The 17,235-nt window shown below is 41.5% G+C and overlaps 3 protein-coding genes and 1 non-coding gene across 5 annotated transcripts; 2 read left to right on the forward strand and 2 right to left on the reverse strand.

The window, feature by feature from the left end:
- The first annotated feature begins 898 nt into the window (after positions 1–898).
- LOC146671097 (zona pellucida sperm-binding protein 4-like) lies at positions 899–5,352 on the forward strand. 2 transcript variants are annotated; one of them, XM_085403274.1, is made up of 12 exons: positions 901–1,329; positions 1,437–1,561; positions 1,752–1,872; positions 2,103–2,237; positions 2,701–2,873; positions 3,063–3,142; positions 3,211–3,344; positions 3,418–3,601; positions 3,681–3,825; positions 3,914–3,983; positions 4,062–4,196; positions 4,288–5,352. In XM_085403274.1, the coding sequence occupies exons 1-12, from the start codon at positions 1,128–1,130 to the stop codon at positions 4,413–4,415; spliced, it is 1,632 nt and encodes a 543-aa protein (XP_085259400.1). In that variant the 5' UTR covers positions 901–1,127; the 3' UTR covers positions 4,416–5,352. The 2 variants fall into 2 exon arrangements, with proteins under 2 accessions (XP_085259399.1, XP_085259400.1); XM_085403273.1 differs by having other exon boundaries at positions 899–1,329; positions 3,914–4,196.
- A 128-nt stretch (positions 5,353–5,480) lies between these two features.
- Positions 5,481–7,441, reverse strand: rrp7a (ribosomal RNA processing 7 homolog A). Its single transcript, XM_085403275.1, has 7 exons — positions 7,331–7,441; positions 7,016–7,158; positions 6,783–6,908; positions 6,571–6,694; positions 6,048–6,145; positions 5,755–5,962; positions 5,481–5,661 (listed from the first exon to the last, which is right to left on the reverse strand). The coding sequence occupies exons 1-7, from the start codon at positions 7,392–7,394 to the stop codon at positions 5,576–5,578; spliced, it is 849 nt and encodes a 282-aa protein (XP_085259401.1). The 5' UTR covers positions 7,395–7,441; the 3' UTR covers positions 5,481–5,575.
- A 598-nt stretch (positions 7,442–8,039) lies between these two features.
- Positions 8,040–16,521, reverse strand: poldip3 (polymerase (DNA-directed), delta interacting protein 3). The gene is made up of 10 exons (XM_085403277.1): positions 16,259–16,521; positions 15,554–15,654; positions 15,041–15,468; positions 14,910–14,954; positions 14,727–14,804; positions 14,379–14,606; positions 12,805–12,882; positions 12,547–12,676; positions 10,251–10,317; positions 8,040–9,249 (listed from the first exon to the last, which is right to left on the reverse strand). Exons 1-10 carry the CDS (start codon positions 16,324–16,326, stop codon positions 9,033–9,035), a joined length of 1,440 nt encoding a protein of 479 aa, XP_085259403.1. The 5' UTR covers positions 16,327–16,521; the 3' UTR covers positions 8,040–9,032.
- A 280-nt stretch (positions 16,522–16,801) lies between these two features.
- Positions 16,802–16,955, forward strand: LOC146671100 (U12 minor spliceosomal RNA). The gene has a single exon (XR_014911633.1). It is a non-coding gene; the product is annotated as a U12 minor spliceosomal RNA (small nuclear RNA).
- The last annotated feature ends 280 nt before the right edge of the window (positions 16,956–17,235 follow it).

Below are 17,235 nucleotides of genomic sequence, written 5' to 3' on the forward strand. Positions count from 1 at the left end.
GGCATAATCCTCTGTATTAATACGCAGTTTAACATCAAAATGTGCGTAAGTAATTCAAGCTTTTATGTTCTGTTATATTTCCATCCAAAATACAATGAAGTAGACGTGCAATGCAATCAGAAGTACTGTTTTTTTAACCAGGTATTTTACATTTTTACTTTAATATAGTAAATGTTACAGTTACAACATTTATCCTGCAAATTATTAAAAAATAATTTACAAAAATTAGGTTATTTATACAAAACTATGCATAGAGTGTAACCGATTATTTCCCAGTTTCTCTTTTGCTGTTGTTCTATTTGCCCCCTTTTGTATTGGCTATATATCTGTTTCTCCCGGTGTATATAAACTTGTTGACAATAAGGGAAATAGAAAAAACGACAACCATATCCACGCAGGCAACATCATTATAGCAACTGCCGAGATCTCTCCCTGATTCTATGTACTACACTTTCTATACTGTAGCCTTTGAATGGGATAATTAAGGTTTAGCTAAATTAAAATTAGCTTGAAAGCTGCACTGTGCTGGAGTCCAGCTAGGTCTGGATTAAGATAACTAACTTCATTTAAGCCTGCACAGAAAATCAGGTCATTTATTGCAAAGCAAAATGTTTTCAAAGCAAACACAGCTGGAATAGAGCAACAAAATGGGCATTTCCTTGCAATTCTGACAGGATGAGTGGGTGTTCTGATGGCAGTGAGTAAAGGTTTAAGACTGCTTATATAATAACTGGGGTGGGTACAAGCTTTGCCATGGGGAGAGCGAGAGGGGGGTGAGGCCAGCGAGTTATGCAATGCTTTCATTTAATGGCCCCCTTAGGATAGAGTTGGCCGTGCATGCGCTCAGTGTGATATTTAATATTTAAACGTTGACCTTTTTTATTAATTACCGGCTTTATTCTGTGGCCGCGTGCACGTCAGCTTCTGTAGCTCTCGGTGCGCGCAGGCGGGTGACGCTGAGCAGGTCTGCGACACCCTTTAACTCTCTGCACTGCACTGGTCCCCGAGCCCGAGGAACGCCATAGCTTTAAATTAATTAACACTAATTAACAGCTGTCACGTGACCGTCTCCAGCGCCTTAGATAGGGCTGGATGTTTCTGCTGTTAAGTTTGCAAAATATAGCGAGATGAATTATCGTTTTATAAAGATTTGCGCGACTCTTTTACTTTTCACCGTCATGGCTCGGCGCTGCGTCTGCCTTTCCCCCGATCACAGGAAGAAAACACTCGAGCAGAGGAAACAGCTCGCCATGCCGCGAGTCACCTGCTCTCTCCGAGGCATCAGAGCTGTGTTTGGTCCAATGGTGAAAAACAATGTGTACGCCAGAGGTGAGGTATAGGGCAGCGGGATGTGAGGAAGATGCTTGGTTCATTTAGTTCACCCTCATCTTTTGCATTGATCTCAGACCATGTGTGTGTGTGCTTTGTTTCCTTAGACGTGACAGGGGCCACAGTCCCAGTGCCTCAGTATGAGAAGACCTGTGGAGTGCAAGTGGCTAGAGTGAAGAACCAGAGCCTCTCGTTTTTCAGCAGATATGACAGCTGCTTTGTCCGTGTTGAGGTGTGAATCCTGCTGCAGAGTTTACATGAAGGAAATGTATGGGATTGCCAAGTAGGGCCAAAAATAATGCAACTATAGTATATTTACTATTAAGTTTTAATGATTGAAACCAATGGAGGTAAAAATGAGTTTACAATCTGCATGTATGTCACTTCTTGACAGCCATGCTGCAATAACCTTTCATCCTCAGGGCAGCAAAGTCGTCATCCCGCTGCAGGTCCAGCTGGCAGGAGAGGATCGATGGATCAGGGTCAACATCAGCTGTCCCCTGATAAAGGCAAGAAGTGAGAGGACCCAGCTTCGCCCAACACGTGAGTGGAGACAGCTGATTGAGCTTGACAAACTCACTGACCCAGTTGTGTCCTGTATACCTAAAATCCGCTCTCCCTTTTCATCAGTCAAAAGTCACCCTGGCACAATTTCCCTATGGAGCCAAGTTTAGAGTGTTGTCTTGTTGTTCTTGTAATTACCAATACTGGGTAGGAGTCTGCACAGTTCAGAGTGACGATCTAAGACATTTAAAAACAGAACTCTTCTCCAGCATTCCCTGGAAACTGTGACATTGAAAGAGCTCTTCGAGTGGACTGTGGCCACCAAAGGGTTTCCAGTGATGTCTGCTACAAACTGGGCTGCTGCTATGATGCTCGTGATTCAGCCTGCTACTACACACTCAATGGTAAGATCTGTATTTTCCCCTCCAACCTTTCGTCTAAACAAGCAGGGCTGCTTCTAGGACTCTTAACCCCTTAATAACCAGTCGTGTGGGGGGCTTAAGGGAAATCAGAAATATCAGAAATGGATACCTAATCAGAGGTTTATGTATTTTGACTGTGGACAGACCTCCTGCCAGTATATGCGTGGCCTTCATTACAAAATGCAGTCTTGTTACCACTGTAAATATGTTTGGTACTACAGAGTACCAGGTACCAAGCAGTACCAATAATGTTTGGCACTGATGAGCAGTAAAATGTCATCTATAGTTGGCAGCAGAGCTTTCAATACATGCTAATGCAGTATTCAACATTATGTAGTTATAAAGACAATTATGCAGAGATGAGGACAAAACAGGGTTTGGTTTTTTAATTTGTGTTTTACTCAAAAAACAACTATGCAACATTATCCTGTTTGACTCCATCCAGCCTGCTCTCTGGACGGACACTTTGTGTTCTCAGTAAACGCTGCAGATGCACACACGCCCATTGATCCCAGCAGCCTCATTGTAAAGGATCAGCCGCACTGTCACCCTGTTGTCACAACCCCAGATACTGCTGTCTTCAAGATAGGAGTCTCAGACTGCGGTGCAAAGAGGAAGGTAAATATTATATCTAATATTTAGATTGGGGTATCATCCTAATATTTTTGCACAGTTACACAAAGCCAGTCACAGCATTGAGCACAAGCTTTCATTTAGATGTGTCTGTGGTCCACCATGAATTTTCACATCATCTTCTTTTCTTAAACCTTTTTTTTTAATTTTTTTTTAAATCTCTCTGGCTTTTAGGCAAATGGAGATGTGGTGATCTACGAGGTGGAAGTGGTGGAGCTACATACAGGAAATGATGGGAAAAATTCTCAATTTAGGTATGGAGATGGATACATCTTCTTCTAGAAGACAGTACTGGTGGTGATGAATGTTTTGGGGTTTTTAGTCTTCAGGTCCAGTGTGAATACGACTCCTCTGATCTGAAGCGTGCAGCAGAACTGCGGTCTTTGTATGCGGTGACTAATCCACCACCTGTCATTGCACTGGGGTCCATCGGAGTGCAAATGAGAATAGCCACAGGTACTAAAATGGAATGAAAAGGCACTTTGTATGCAAATGACAGCTGGTGATGTGTATATGTTTGTTGCTGCAGATGCATCCTTTACATCCTTTATTCCCGAGGAACAGCTTCCACTGACTTTGCCCCTTCGTGAAGCTGTGAATGTGGAGATTTCCATCGTGCAGCCATCTCCAGATCCCACACTTTCCCTGCGAGTGCGAGACTGCTTTGCTTATCCTGGGTCAAGACACTCTGTGTGGACACTTCTCTATGATGGGTACGTTATTAACCCCCACCCCTCAATAAAAAAACAAAAATTAAAAATATAACAGCACAGTTTTGTCCCTTTTGTACAGATGTCCAAATCCTCAGGATAATATGAGAAGCTCTGTCCCTGTGGACAAACAGGGGAAGACCACATCTCACTCACAAATCAGGAGGTTTGATGTCAAGACCTTTGCCTTCTTGGACCCCAGCACAGGCCATCCAAGTCCAGAGGAAGTATGTTTCATCAGATTATAATATTTCAGCAACGCAGCGTTTTGTTTTTTCCCCCCACAGACCTGGCTATGTGTTTTCTCTCACTCAGATGTACTTCTATTGTTGGGTGGAAATCTGCACGAATGACGTTGACTGTGCGCAGCGTTGTACCTTCATTTGTGAGTATACCACAGTACACTTAATGTGCTGTTTATTTTTGGAATTTTTTAAAAATCTGTCCTGTGTCCTCCCACAAGCATCTGAGGGGGAGAGGCCGAGAAGAGAGGCCGCATCTCAACCCCACCAGCTTCAACTGGTCTCTTTGGGGCCAATGCAGCTGGTCCAGAATAACACTGAAGCCGAGAAAGACCCCTGCATGAAACGGGAAAAAAGTAAATCCAGCAATACACCAAACTAGAATCATTACATGAAAGAGTATGAATGACACTCTTTAAATAGAATCTCGCACCCTCTCTTCCTTAGTGTTTCAGGTGATCGTATACATCCTGTCTGGTGTTGGTGCTGGCCTTCTTGTGGTCCTGCTGTTCATTGTGTGTTCAAGCATCAGGAGAATGCAACGAGCACGTGACGAACAAGATGCATCTCAATAAATGTCAATTTGTCCATATGTGCATTTGTTTTGGTTTTTTGAGCTTAAGGCTGAGAGCCAAATGGCAGGAAAAACTGGACTGGAAATCAGTAACAGCAGATCTGATGGGATGCAAGTGTCTATAGCAATCTGTAAAACACAGAGCAGGCTTTGTCATGGTGTGAGGCCATCACATTTTGATCCACAATGCAATTCCATGTGAAACCAACTAATTATTAACAGCATGACAATGAGCCCGAACACACTGCCAATGCCGTAAAAGTGTAGCTGGATAGAAAAACACACAGTGAAACCACCAGCCATGGATTGGCCTCCCCAGAGCCTGGGCCTCAACATTATTAAAGCAGTGTAGGATCCTCCTGATAGAGAACAGAAATAAAGGCAGCAAACTTCCAACGAAGAGCTTTGAATGTCTTTCAAGAAGTCTGGAGAACTATTTCTGAAGTCTACTTAAAAAATGAACAAGAAAGCTGCCCGAGAGAGTTCTGAGTGTGTTGGAGAATAAAGGTAGTCGCACCAAATACTGATTTAAGCTTGTTAGAAGTGAACAAACTCTGTTATTGCCTCATGTACTGTATGTGTTTGCACTTCGATAAATTACTGAACCCATTTTTCTTGAAAAATATCAAGAAATAAGGCATGACATGACTGTGCTTCAGACATTTTGATCTATACTGACATGTTCGACCACAATGCAGATCTGTTTCATGCACAACTCAAAGGTGCTCTATAGGATTGAGATGTTGAGATGAGCTCTGACATTTGGCTGAAGATGGGTACACTGTACACACGCAGAAATACACCAAGATCAACCTATGATGTCATCACAGAAAGTTGCTGGCGCCTGCTCTGATAATTTGATGAAGTCATAAAATTGTCTACTTGTGCTTCACAATAAAAATAGTTGAACAAAAATCATAAAATTGTGATCTTAAAATCCAGGCGAAAGAGATTAGTCTTAAACTGCTGTTTTATAAAATTTCCGTACTTCATGTTGTAGCTTTACTGTGCTTCACTAGATTTACTATCATTAATGTGAGGAGCGAGAAATTTAATCATCGTAAAATAAAGTCAGAATACCAGTTTATTAACATAAAACCTTTATAATGCAACTGAAATACACAAAAGCAGTGAAATGAGAAGAAAAAACGGGCAGCTGACTCAGTAAGGTCTGAACTTCCTCTGTGCCCTCAGCAGAGCTATTCTCTGTTTATCCTCCTCAAACTTTTTCCTTAGTTCAGCGATATCTGGAAAAGAAAGAAAGAAAAGGAAACTTATTTAAATAAAATGCTTTCACAACCTCAAATGTAAACAATGTCATTAACATATCAGAGACTTACGTTCTTTCTGCGTGTTTCTGTGCTGCCAGGTGTAGAAGTTCAAGAGCTCCTTCCTCTTCTTCTTCGTTATCTCCCTCTGTAGAGTCCTCTGATTGGCTGCTTCGCTGTGAGGACGCGCCTTGGCACCCTTGTGCCCTCTCGTGACTTTCACCCAGCCCTCTTCATCTTCTTGCTCCTCCTCGGCCTCCTTCTTCTGCCGCTCCGCTTCCTGTGGACAAAACATCAAACCCACGTTGAAGCTACGCGGAGCGGACGTGTCAGCGGTGCTGAAGGAACAGCGACAGAGTTCTCACCTCTTCTTTATGCTTATCATAGTCTTCCATAAAAGAATCGACTTTTTGTTGCAGCTGCTCCGGTTGGATAAAGGAGTCTGTGTACTGCTGGATCCACTCTGCCATAAAGAAAATACAACACACGTGTCATACACCTCATTTGTTACAGATGATTCCAGATGTTCTGCATCATTTCTTCTCATTCTTAGGTCACTTTATGTCCCATTTGGCATCGATTTGTAGCCACTGTATTTACGTTAAGCTTGACTTTTGGCATCTTTATAACAGATTTTTCACTCATAAGCTTATTCACACTTATTTTTGGTCATTTGTGTCACATTTTATTATTAGTGACTCTCTGTAGCTAAATCTCTGAGTATTTTATGACACTTTTGAACACATCTTTTGCAGATACTTTTGCTTCTTTGGTTATATTTCGCATTTTTTGTAGCCATCCACTGTGTTTGGGGCGGTTTTATGTCTCGTTTGGTTTTATTTAAGCCTCATACATTAAACTGTGTCACTTTAGCAACAGCCTACTTACTCTGCAGTCCTGTTTTGACTGGGCGCTGCTCTGTGCAGACCACCAAAGGCACATCATGTGGGTGTGATTTAACTGCTGGTAAACTGGAGGCGTTTTGAAATACAACATAGCCAACTTTGAAGCCCTGAAACAGACAGAGACACATAACGTGAAACTGAAATCTACAAAACATACATAAACAAACGAGCAACTGCGCAGGAACACAGGTCAACCTGTTTTTCAGCTGGTTTGAAGAACTTGGACAGTTTGGGTCCAGCCTCCTGGGAGGACCCCGGGTGGTCTTTCAGCTCAACTGACTGAATGCTGCCAAACTGCGAGAATAAATCTTTGACAACATCCTGTAACACACACATACACAAACAGTGAGAGGAAAGGCAGTGTGCAGTAGTTACTGTTTATATGAAGGACAAACAAACCACACAGAGCAGCCAGGCAGGCGCGCTACCTCTGAGCAGTATGGAGGGATGTTTAGCACGAATAAAGTCCGGTCCAGCGGTCTGTGGGAACTCTTCTCGGCTCGCACCCGGTGCTCCTTCACGTACAGCGAGTGCCTGGCGGCGCTATCGGAGCTGAACTGTAAGGACAACACTGCGAGGAGAGACGGGAAAAAACAACACATCAGCGTCTGCTATCACCCTGTCGACATGGCAGACTACAGATCAGCACAAACTCATACACACACCAGCCGGGTTACGTAACACAAACATTTATCTACGAGGACAAAGCGGTACAGAAAAAACGGCGTAATAATTAGAAATACCCGTAAATCCTCCAGGAATAACAGAAGCCTGATTCTTGGCGTGTTTCTTCTTGGACGGCGCCATTTTGGTGTGACCTTTCACGCCGGAAGTACAACTGAATTCCCGTTTGGTACCGTTCCCCTCCCCAGATTTTCTGCTAAGCAGGTTCTGTGTTTGCTTTAAACCCACACATTTAGTTTTTAGTTTGTATTACAGCCTACCTTAAAAAATGAATTCAATGGTCAAATTTAGCCTCGACCTTGAGGCTAAATGCTCTGAGGATCATTTATCGTTTATGTTGTCATATAACTTTTTTCACCAGCCTGTTCCAGGGTTTTAAATTTAGATGTTTTTTAAATGGAAGATGAATTTTTATATCAAAATTTCAAAATAACTAATTACTTAAGTTATTTTCTCAGAAGTTTGAGTTGGTATGTTGAAAATTTGAGCTTGATTTAATGATTAAAGAAACAAGCCTCCATGGTTTTGCTTCCCTCAAACCAATTTCAACAACTGGAGTGAATCTCTCCTTTTTAATAGTTTGGTTGTTGGTTTTACTTGTAGGTGTGTATTTATGAAGTAAAACTGAAACAAAGACGGCTAAAGGTTCAGCACCAGACTTGTAAATCATTCACAAGTCCAGAACTGTTTTTAGAAAGCCTAACAGCACAGATACATAAATCAACAAAGAGATCATGATATGAAAAGCAAAGAGTCTCAGACATCATCTACAAAGCTAAATATTTAATGGTGACATTTCAGATACATCCTACCACTTTGTCTCGTCTTGCATTACATACCAAGAATGCAGTAGAACGTAAATTACAGTCTTTCAACACAAATCAGGAGTAATAATAGAAAGAATTAAACATGTTGACCATCAAGCAAAAACCAGTCACGGAGCATACGAGTCTGGATGCCACAAGAATGTTAAAACTAAATAAACTGACATGTCCGTTTCAGAGCTAGCTTACTGAAGTTATTATGGTATTATGTAGCTTACGCCAGTCCCCGATTTGCAGGTATTTTCAGTTATTTTGGCATCACTTTGGGCTCAATTTAAATCATCTTCCCACATTTTAACCAAACTGTCCTTCCTAATAAAACAGACATGACAGACGTTTGGTTTTTTGTTTTGTCTGTATATATTTTTCCCCCAATGCATTATACACACTCATTAAACCCAAAGGGAAGCACAGGTAAGATAAATGAACACACCTGCATGAATATTCAGCCTTAAATATTACATAACTCTCAAGAATAACACTACCACACAGTCCTCAATTAGTCAAAGGGTTTGGGCTGGGTTTTTTTTTTTAAACTCCTACTCTTTTGGAAGTTGGAGGCAAGCGGCAATGACGGGATGACGGGATATATATTAAACTAAATCAAACTGTCACTTAATATACAAAAAAAAAACCCAAACACCCGTTGCAATTAAATTTGGTACTACCCCTCCTCCACCTCTACATCGGATTAAAAGATCATATGAAACTTCCCCCCGCTCCGTTTCCAAAACCAACAGGTGACTTTTGATAAAACCCAAACAAGGATGCATGAATGATGAATTTCACGTTCACAGGAGTCATGTATATCAAATGTGTAAAAATTTGTTTCATGAGAATGTGTGCTGGCTGCTGTCAATGTGAACACCACAGTTTGAAATGAGAACACTGAGAATGCACTAACATGAACAGACAGAGTTTTCACTTTAGACGTGGGCTATATCTTGATGCGAAAGGCAGTGGCCTGTGAGCTGGGAGGCTCAGTGGTGGAGGTCGACTGTGTAGTGGACTTGAAGAGAGCTTTGAGGATGGTCTGGGGGTCCACCTCTGGAGTGGGCTGAGAGGAGGAACGCTGACCGGCGGGCCGTGATAAGGAGGCGGGCAGACCTTCTTTCTTTGTGCTGCTGCCTGTACCCGGAGTATCGCTGAGTCGCCTGTGGGCAAGTCAAACAGTTGTTACTATTTTTTAAGTCCTTTAATGGTTCAAACAACACAGAGGGGTCCCCTCCCACTGAGTTCAGTTAAAGAGACAGCTGTTAGGCCAAAAGGGTTACATGCCTGACCTCTAGTGGAGAACACAGCAACAGCACCTGGTATTTACATTTCAGTGTGAAGTTAAACTTGATAACATCCATTTCTTTAAATACAAATAGCTTGTTTTTCAAAAGCAATGTAATAATGCTACTAACCAGCTCAAAATGGACTTATGGTGCTTTCCCTTATATACAGTTTGCCTCAGTTCATATTAAATATGCCCACTAAGGTCACCAAAGCTAAAAGACTGTTTTAAATGTTTGTTTTCAAACTATTCTTTCTATTCCTGAATCTGTGTGAAGTCAGTGAAAGGGGACAGGAGGACAACACGGTCATTTAAGTCTCACAGCTCTGGCTGTGAGCACAAAAGCCCCGCACACACACAATGTTCACCCCTTCTGTTAATGATGGGTAGCCAATCAGAAGAAAGTTTCCTTAAGGGGGACGGGAGTCAGAGTCGCTCACTTTAGACAGCACCACAAGAGGACCACAATAAAATACTTTTTACTTTAGGAATGCAGTGAATGGATAGCTAATAGGTTTTAGTATGTAGATAAAAGCCAGATTATGGCACAATGAAAATATGCAAAACAATGATTTCTTTAATTTAGGATTCTTCCTATACAGAGGAAGTCTGTGAAGGGTAGAAGGATGCTGATCAGCACTGTAATGCATTTTAACCAGTTCTGTTATTTGGATTTTCACTTACCCAACACACTACATACCTTGTCTATACAAAAGGTCACATATAACGAGGATACAGTGACTCACTGCCTTTTCATGGACCGCTTATACATACTGTCCCCTCTCTCTGTCTGAGCCAACCCTGGTCTCACACGCAAACACAATTGAGTAGAGATTCATTTGAAATTAACTAAAGAAGCCTCGAGGGCTCACTCACAATAGAATGGGTTGATCAGAAGTGATGACATTTCCCTGAATATGAAGGTTACACTTCATGGGTTGGCCTGGGGGTGGACAAGAAAAGGAAAAAACAGATGACATAAATGAACCAATCACAACGATCCTGACCACATACAGATCTGTGAAAAACTATTTGCCCCTTTCCTGATATCTTAGGTTTTTGCATGTTTGCCACACTTGAATGTTTCAGATCAAACAAATTTGAATATCACACAAAGAAAACCTGAGTAAATACAAAATGCAGTTTTCAAATAAGGACTTTGTTCACTAACGTAGAAGCTACCCAATCCTAAGGGACCTGATATGAAAATGTTATTGCCCTGCAAACCTAATAGCAGGTTGTGCCACTCTTGGCATTAAGAACTACAATCAAGCACTTGGAATAACTGGCAATGAGTCTATCACATCACTGTGAAGGAAGTTTGGCATCACACTAACACCTAGGGCTGTTCGAAATAACGATATATATCGGATGACCATATGAAAATGTCTAATGTTTCATTTTACGCTATCATTTGTTTCTTGGTGTCACAAAATAAACTGTTTACTAGGGATGGGTACCGGTATCCGGTGCCATGACATAAACGGTAGTAACCAGACCGAAAAGCAGCGCACATTTCGGTGCTTTATTTTGGTGCTTTTTTTTCCTGAGATGTCATACACTTTGAATTCTAGCCAATCATTTTACGTTTCCGAGGATAGTAGGCGGGTCCAGGTACGTACGTTCTTTTAGAGCAGAGCTACAGATTAAAAATGCCTAAGGCGAAGCGGTCAAAAGTCTAGCTGTACTTCACAGCAAAAGATGCAAACTCAGCAGCCTGCAACAAGTGCTTTAAGCTGATACTGTGCAAAGGAGGTAACACCTCAAATCCGATGAAACACCTGGCGACGCATAGCGTTTTTTTTAAAAGCCGAAAAATGCGCCGTATTTGATAGCTTGCTGCGAGACCTCACACCGAGCACATCTACTGCGGGTGGGTTGCCTGTTATCGGACCCGGAGTTAGCAACATCCCCCAAAAACCCGAAGAGGAGAGTCCTGGCCCCTAGCCCTGCCAGTGTAGCAGAAATGATGACGGATGATGATGGCAGCAGCAGCAGCAGCCGTTCTTCTCTGCGTGAGTAGCTTAATGTTGTTCGTGTGTAATTTACGTTGAGTAGGCTAACCATGTTATTACATTAATGCATGTAAGGTGAACTAGCAAACACCGTCGTAGTTACATGCAGCTGTCTTCTTGTTTGATGGCAGATACTCCCTTCACCCTGGCCAAAAAGGCTAAAATGACCAAAGAAGAAGTGGAAAACAGTTAAACATGAGAGGTTTTTGGACAAAGTTTGTGTTTTTTCCATTGTTTAAGCACTGCTTCCAGCCAAGAGTGATACCATATATGACCCATAGCTGCAGAAAAGGTTAACATTGTTATCTTTTTACAAAAAAAACAGCTGAACATGAGAGGTTTTTGGACCAATTTTGTGTTCTCCATTCTTTAAGCACCGGTTTGAGCACCGTTTAAGCACCGGCACCGTTTCAAAAGTACCGGTTTGGCACCGGTATCGGATAAAACCTAAACGATACCCATCCCTACTGTTTACTGCAGTATTTTTTCAGTGTTTTCATGGTCACTGTAATGGCTAAATTCATTTCTTAAAGTTCTCTCTTTCTCCTATATTTAAAATAACCACACTACAGACAGATAAGCGACTGTTTTTACGCGTTGTCGTTAGCAACAACGACGGTAAACCCAACGTGTGGCTCCGCCGTCGGCTTGTTTATTTTCCACATAAACCTTTCACAATAAAGCTGAAGATCCTGTTGAGGTTTTGCCTTCTAAATAAACTGAGATGACGACGAAATACATTATTCTCAGACATCAAATTTCAGAATCTGCATCAAACAAATGACTTCAAAAACATGTAGTAACTATAAATGGCGCTTACAGTCACCACGTGGATGCAGGCACAGAGAATACCAGCACGGCCAGTGAAGATGAGGCAGAACCAGGTAGATCCAAACAGAAAGACTAATCAAAACAAATCGAGGTCCTTATTTCTAAACGAGGGGCTACGTCTGTACCATGGACATGGTTTCGTTATGAAAAGTCTGACACGAACCAGAAAACTGTACTACGGTATCAGAAAGGAGTCTAACACGTTTTCACAACACTATATATATGATGTATAACATGCTCGCAAAACATCTCGCTGCTACAGCAGCCATTAAACTGCATGTTAAACAGAAGACTTTCATGTGTGCGTCCTTGCTCTTGGCACTCACCGTCCAAGCAGCGATTGTTGTACTTCCTGTATGCGCTCACAGCGTCCTCTTTACGGACAAACACCACTTCAGCTACGCCCACCTTCACCAGCCGTGCTCGCTTCAAGGCACCGCACACACAGAACAGTTCCTGTGGACAAATATTGACAGGCATTACAAATACACACTGAATGACTCATCACGGTACTCACAGCACTCTGCACATCATTTTAATCTCAAACAAGAAAAGGTTAAAGGCAAACAGAGCAATTTCCTCACCACTATGTCCTCCTCAGTGACTCGGGGATGCAGGTTGTTCACTGTTATTTTTGTCCCCTCCAAAGGACTAAAAGTAGGCTGAAATGAAAAATGACAAAACCAAACAGTCAAGTAAATGTAAAGATTGTGTGAACACATTAAATATCAATCGAACTGATACATGTAACAGAATCACTGCAGGGGTCTATTTGATAAAGAGTCTGCAGCCAGGTTTAAAAAACAAAAACAACCAAAGAAAAAAAAAAATTCTTTTTTTCATTCCATCTTGCATTCAGTATTTTCACCTGTTAGCCTTTTGCACGTTACACGTTTCCCTTTAAATGTGCAAATCTACGGATGTAAGAAGAGTTCATTGTGGTGTGGCATGGATGGCAAAAAAGGCAAGGATAGTATGAGCATAACAGTTAAAAGCCAATCAAAGTTCTTTAAACATATTAAACGGTGGTTTAAGTTTAAGCATGAAACAAACAGAAAAGATTTACCTCCACAATGTTTTACAAAGTGACAGCTGTTTATTGAATTAAGAGCAAGTAAAAATTAAAGGGTCTGTATGAAGACAGGCTGCTGGCAGATCTTGAAATGTGGCAGAAATGTAGCTGCAGACTGACAGCAGCTGTTGCCTTTGACTGTCGGCATAATTTCTGCAGGATGCGGGACTGTTTCTAAAAGTGGCCATAGTCTATATTCCACTACATTTTTGTTACAACATTAGTTATTTGTTATCTTGAAGATTTAAATTTTTTATCTTAAAATTACGCTAGTTATTTTTAATATTGTCAAATAAAAATCAATACTTGGGTATTAATCGATATTAAAAATATCAAATTAAGATTTAAGATCCCACAGCACAGGTGCAGACAGACACACAGCTACTCCCTTCACTAACAGCTGAAGTAGTTAACACTGAATAACACTTCAAGAGGAATTTCAGAGATCAGTAAAGCTCGCATTTCCGAATTTGATGTCAGTCCAGAGTGTGGAGAACTAATCTGAGTAAAATAAAGAGTAAAATTCAGAGCAGCAGAATCAGACGGGCCTGAAGAGCAGAGCTGAGGAGAAGAAGGGCTGCAGACTGAGGCAGAGCAGTGTGAACAGGGAAGAAATGGCAGATGTGGACAATATGATAAAATAGCTTTTCTACTTTTACAATAATTTATTAAAATGTGTTTGTTATTTTTTTTGTAGCCAGCTGTGAGCCGGCTGGTAAGACGTTAACTTTGCAAAAAAAAAAAAAAAAGACCTTATTGCCAGGACTGCTGTTGTAGCACTATGGGCAAATGGCCAAAATATTTGATGTTGTATTGAAAATGGGAGGTATCAGTATCGAGTTTCAAATTCTAGTGTTGTGACAATACTATATGTCACACATCCCAGCTATATATAAAGCACTTAAAGGAAATCAATTATTTTCCTTTGTCTGGATCATGATGCAGTTGTTATATTAGAAACTTGTCTGACTTGCTGCATCAAGCCAAAAGACCAATTATAATAATAAAAACCATAATAACACAAGTTATATGAGCACAATTTGAAAGAACACACACTGAGCTGCAGATAAAAATGAATGGATTTACCTGAGGAGGAGGAGGAGGAGGAGCTGTTGCACTGGTTTCTGCTGTGCTTTGCTGAAGAGTCCTAGAGACTGGCTGTAAGGCTGCAGCTGAAGACCGAGTGGCAGCCAGGCTGGTAGTGGGCCGAGGAGAAGCCACAGGAACAGCGGGCCGTGGGGCTGTGTAAGCATCATTCTTAACCACCTTGGTGATGGGGGCTGACATGGAGAAAGCTGAGCCTGCTGTACCAGGCTGTGTGAAAAAAAGAGACAAGATAGATAACACTCTAGTTCATGTAGGTACGCACAGCAGACACGCTGAAGTTTCTGTATAAAGGCCCACATGTAGCCTTGTCACAGAGAAACATCTTACCCGAGATTGTAACAAATTGTTTGCAGTTGTGATCTTTAACTGTTTATTCGGGGCGTCATCATGCTCATTTAGAGTAGGCTGTAGAAAAACAAAGTAATCCTTTTAGTATGATATCTTAAATCTTTAGAAATGGGCTCATAAATGTCCTGTTACATTTAAATATGTCAAGAGAAACTAATCTACCTGTGTAGCGGCACGTATTCCTCCTAACATCCCTACTGGACGTTGCTGGAAAAAGAAACATAATACATTACTTAAGGAAGTTCTGACTGTATATTTCTACAAGCACACAAGCCTGATTTATTTATTCTCACCTGGATGGTCTTAGTTATCTTTAAAGGTGGTGCAACTGCTGCTTGTGTCTGTGTCCCTCCAATGCTCCTCTTGAGGCTCAGCCTATCACGAGCATCCATCATTCTTGCATTATTGCTCAGCTGTGGTACTGCACTGGCCTTCAGACTCGGTCCTTGTGCATTAGAACCAAACTGCCTTGTATTCACACCAGCAAGATTGTTGTTGGTGTGTATCTGTATCTGCGGCACAAGCGTCTGGCTCTGTAAATGTTGTGTTACTGCTGTCTTTAGTGTGGTCGGTGCAGAGACGGTGAACTGACTCTGTCCCTGCTTGCGTGAGTTGATCATCTGACGTGCATCTTGCACCACTCCTGCTCCTCCCCTGCCACGGATTTTGAAACGAGCATCTTTCTGCCCCAGCTTCTCTCTGGCATCTTTTACTTGAAAACCTAAGGGGAGAAATTGAGAGTTTTAAGACAATGACTTTGCTCATTACAAAGTAACATTTACACCCACTGATCTGCTGGACTTTACCTGTGCCTCCTCCAAGCCTCTGTCTCACATCATTAACTCCAATCTTCTGTCTGGCATCAAAACTTTTCCCATCTCCTCCTGAACCTCGTCCAAACGCTGGCCTGAGAAAAACAAGGTTTCATTAGGTTCAACAACAACACAAACACAACAACATGCATTAGGGCGATACCTTCCACGTTACAATCACTTCTAGAAACACATTGAATATGATTTTTTTTCTCAGATGATTATGGAAACTTATGGATTATTGAAAATTATGGAAAATTTTACCCATTCCAGCTACCACATTTGTTCATTACGTGAGGACAAAACTACGATTTGTTGCCAACAAAAGCACTAGCGTGCTAGTTAGCCAAGCCTGACGAGTGAAGCTACAAACAAAATGCTGAAAGAGACGAGCAATTTAAAGACTTAAACAAAGAAATCTGTTTAGTTAAGCGGAGAGTGGTTCCGAGATTAAACTGCGTTTTCTTTGTCTCCAATATGAATGGCTTCAAATGTGAAGGCCTACAGTTTGTTGAAGCCACTATTAGACTAGCTTTCAGCCCGTAATCGCTGCTAGCTGTAACATGCTAACGTTAGCTTACGACTGTCGAGTAGCTACAAGCAGCACTAAGTTTTCGATATGCGCTTAGAAATGTTACTACAAGTTTCGAAATCCTTAATAAACACACATGCACCAGTCTCCCCACACTCAAAAAATACCTTTTCGCTGCAGCTTTGACGTTAATACGGCGCTGTCGTATAACTTCATCCAGAGAGACGTCTGCCATTTTCTCACACACTTTCCAAAAGCGCGTGCGCGCCTGAGATTTCTTGGGGGCTATGACTACGGGAACTGATTTGGGCCAAAATCCAAAATGGCTATTTGAAGAATTATGATATTTTATAGAAGATTCGAAATAGCTAACGTTGTCGTCTTCGAAATACACACAAAGACAATTAAAACACGACCGTGTTGCTACCGTAATAAATCTGTGATCGATTAGTCTTGACGAAATACGAATAGCGCGCATACCTGCATACCCATGATCCTTTGTGTCACATAGCGCAGCGATTTTACGACATAAACATTGCATATAACTATTAAAAGGGTCAGAATCTGGCTAATCGATCGTTTCTTTACTCACGGAAATAAGACAATTCGACAGAAACTAAAAAAACGCAATGGAGGAAACTTATATTTGAAACCATAATAGAGAGTGCCTGTGTACGTGGTCTATGCCCGTCCTCCACCGTAGTTGGGTCATGCCTTAAACTGATGAGTAAGGAAAATAACGACGCGGGGTGACGCCCGTGTCCTCGTACAATTAACGAGATTAATTTTTGAAAGGGCACAGGTCTGCCTGCTGAGGTGACTCGCCTACTTTGCGAGATGCCTCGTGGGACAAGGACCTTCCCCGAGTCCCAAACACTGTCAAAATTAAAAGCTGCTGTCCTCCACTAACATACATATATTACCGAAGGTAATAAACTTGTAATTGGAGTGTTAGGTATGGTAATTACATCGTGGGGGAGCATGCCCCAAGTTCCAAAGTGCAAAAGAACACAACGATATTGCGAAATATAGCAAATAAATATGCCGCATAAATATTTACTTCATGTATCATCTATAGGGTAATTATATCGTTCAAAAATGATGTGATGATTTCAAATTTAGCATGTAGTCAATGTCCATGATG

This window comes from Rhamphochromis longiceps, linkage group LG4, assembly GCF_057381845.1.
Source record: "Rhamphochromis longiceps isolate RC_006_pf linkage group LG4, R_longiceps_female_GT1.1, whole genome shotgun sequence".
In the NCBI taxonomy this organism is placed as follows: domain Eukaryota; kingdom Metazoa; phylum Chordata; class Actinopteri; order Cichliformes; family Cichlidae; genus Rhamphochromis; species Rhamphochromis longiceps.

What these genes read in the sequence shown, in the direction of transcription:
- LOC146671097 (XM_085403273.1), top strand. Translation starts at nt 1,128, where the DNA reads ATGAATTATCGTTTTATAAAGATTTGCGCGACTCTTTTACTTTTCACC. An exon ending in GGGAAAAATTCTCAATTTAG is followed by an intron (nt 3,143 to 3,210) that starts GTATGGAGATGG and finishes TGGGGTTTTTAG; the next exon opens with TCTTCAGGTCCAGTGTGAAT. An exon ending in TGGACACTTCTCTATGATGG is followed by an intron (nt 3,602 to 3,680) that starts GTACGTTATTAA and finishes CCTTTTGTACAG; the next exon opens with ATGTCCAAATCCTCAGGATA.
- rrp7a (XM_085403275.1), bottom strand. Translation starts at nt 7,394, where the DNA reads ATGGCGCCGTCCAAGAAGAAACACGCCAAGAATCAGGCTTCTGTTATT. An exon ending in TCCCTCCATACTGCTCAGAG is followed by an intron (nt 6,909 to 7,015) that starts GTAGCGCGCCTG and finishes TGTGTGTTACAG; the next exon opens with GATGTTGTCAAAGATTTATT. An exon ending in TCAAACCAGCTGAAAAACAG is followed by an intron (nt 6,695 to 6,782) that starts GTTGACCTGTGT and finishes TGTCTGTTTCAG; the next exon opens with GGCTTCAAAGTTGGCTATGT.
- poldip3 (XM_085403277.1), bottom strand. Translation starts at nt 16,326, where the DNA reads ATGGCAGACGTCTCTCTGGATGAAGTTATACGACAGCGCCGTATTAAC. An exon ending in GAGGCTTGGAGGAGGCACAG is followed by an intron (nt 15,469 to 15,553) that starts GTAAAGTCCAGC and finishes TTCTCCCCTTAG; the next exon opens with GTTTTCAAGTAAAAGATGCC. An exon ending in ACAATTTGTTACAATCTCGG is followed by an intron (nt 14,607 to 14,726) that starts GTAAGATGTTTC and finishes TTTTTCACACAG; the next exon opens with CCTGGTACAGCAGGCTCAGC.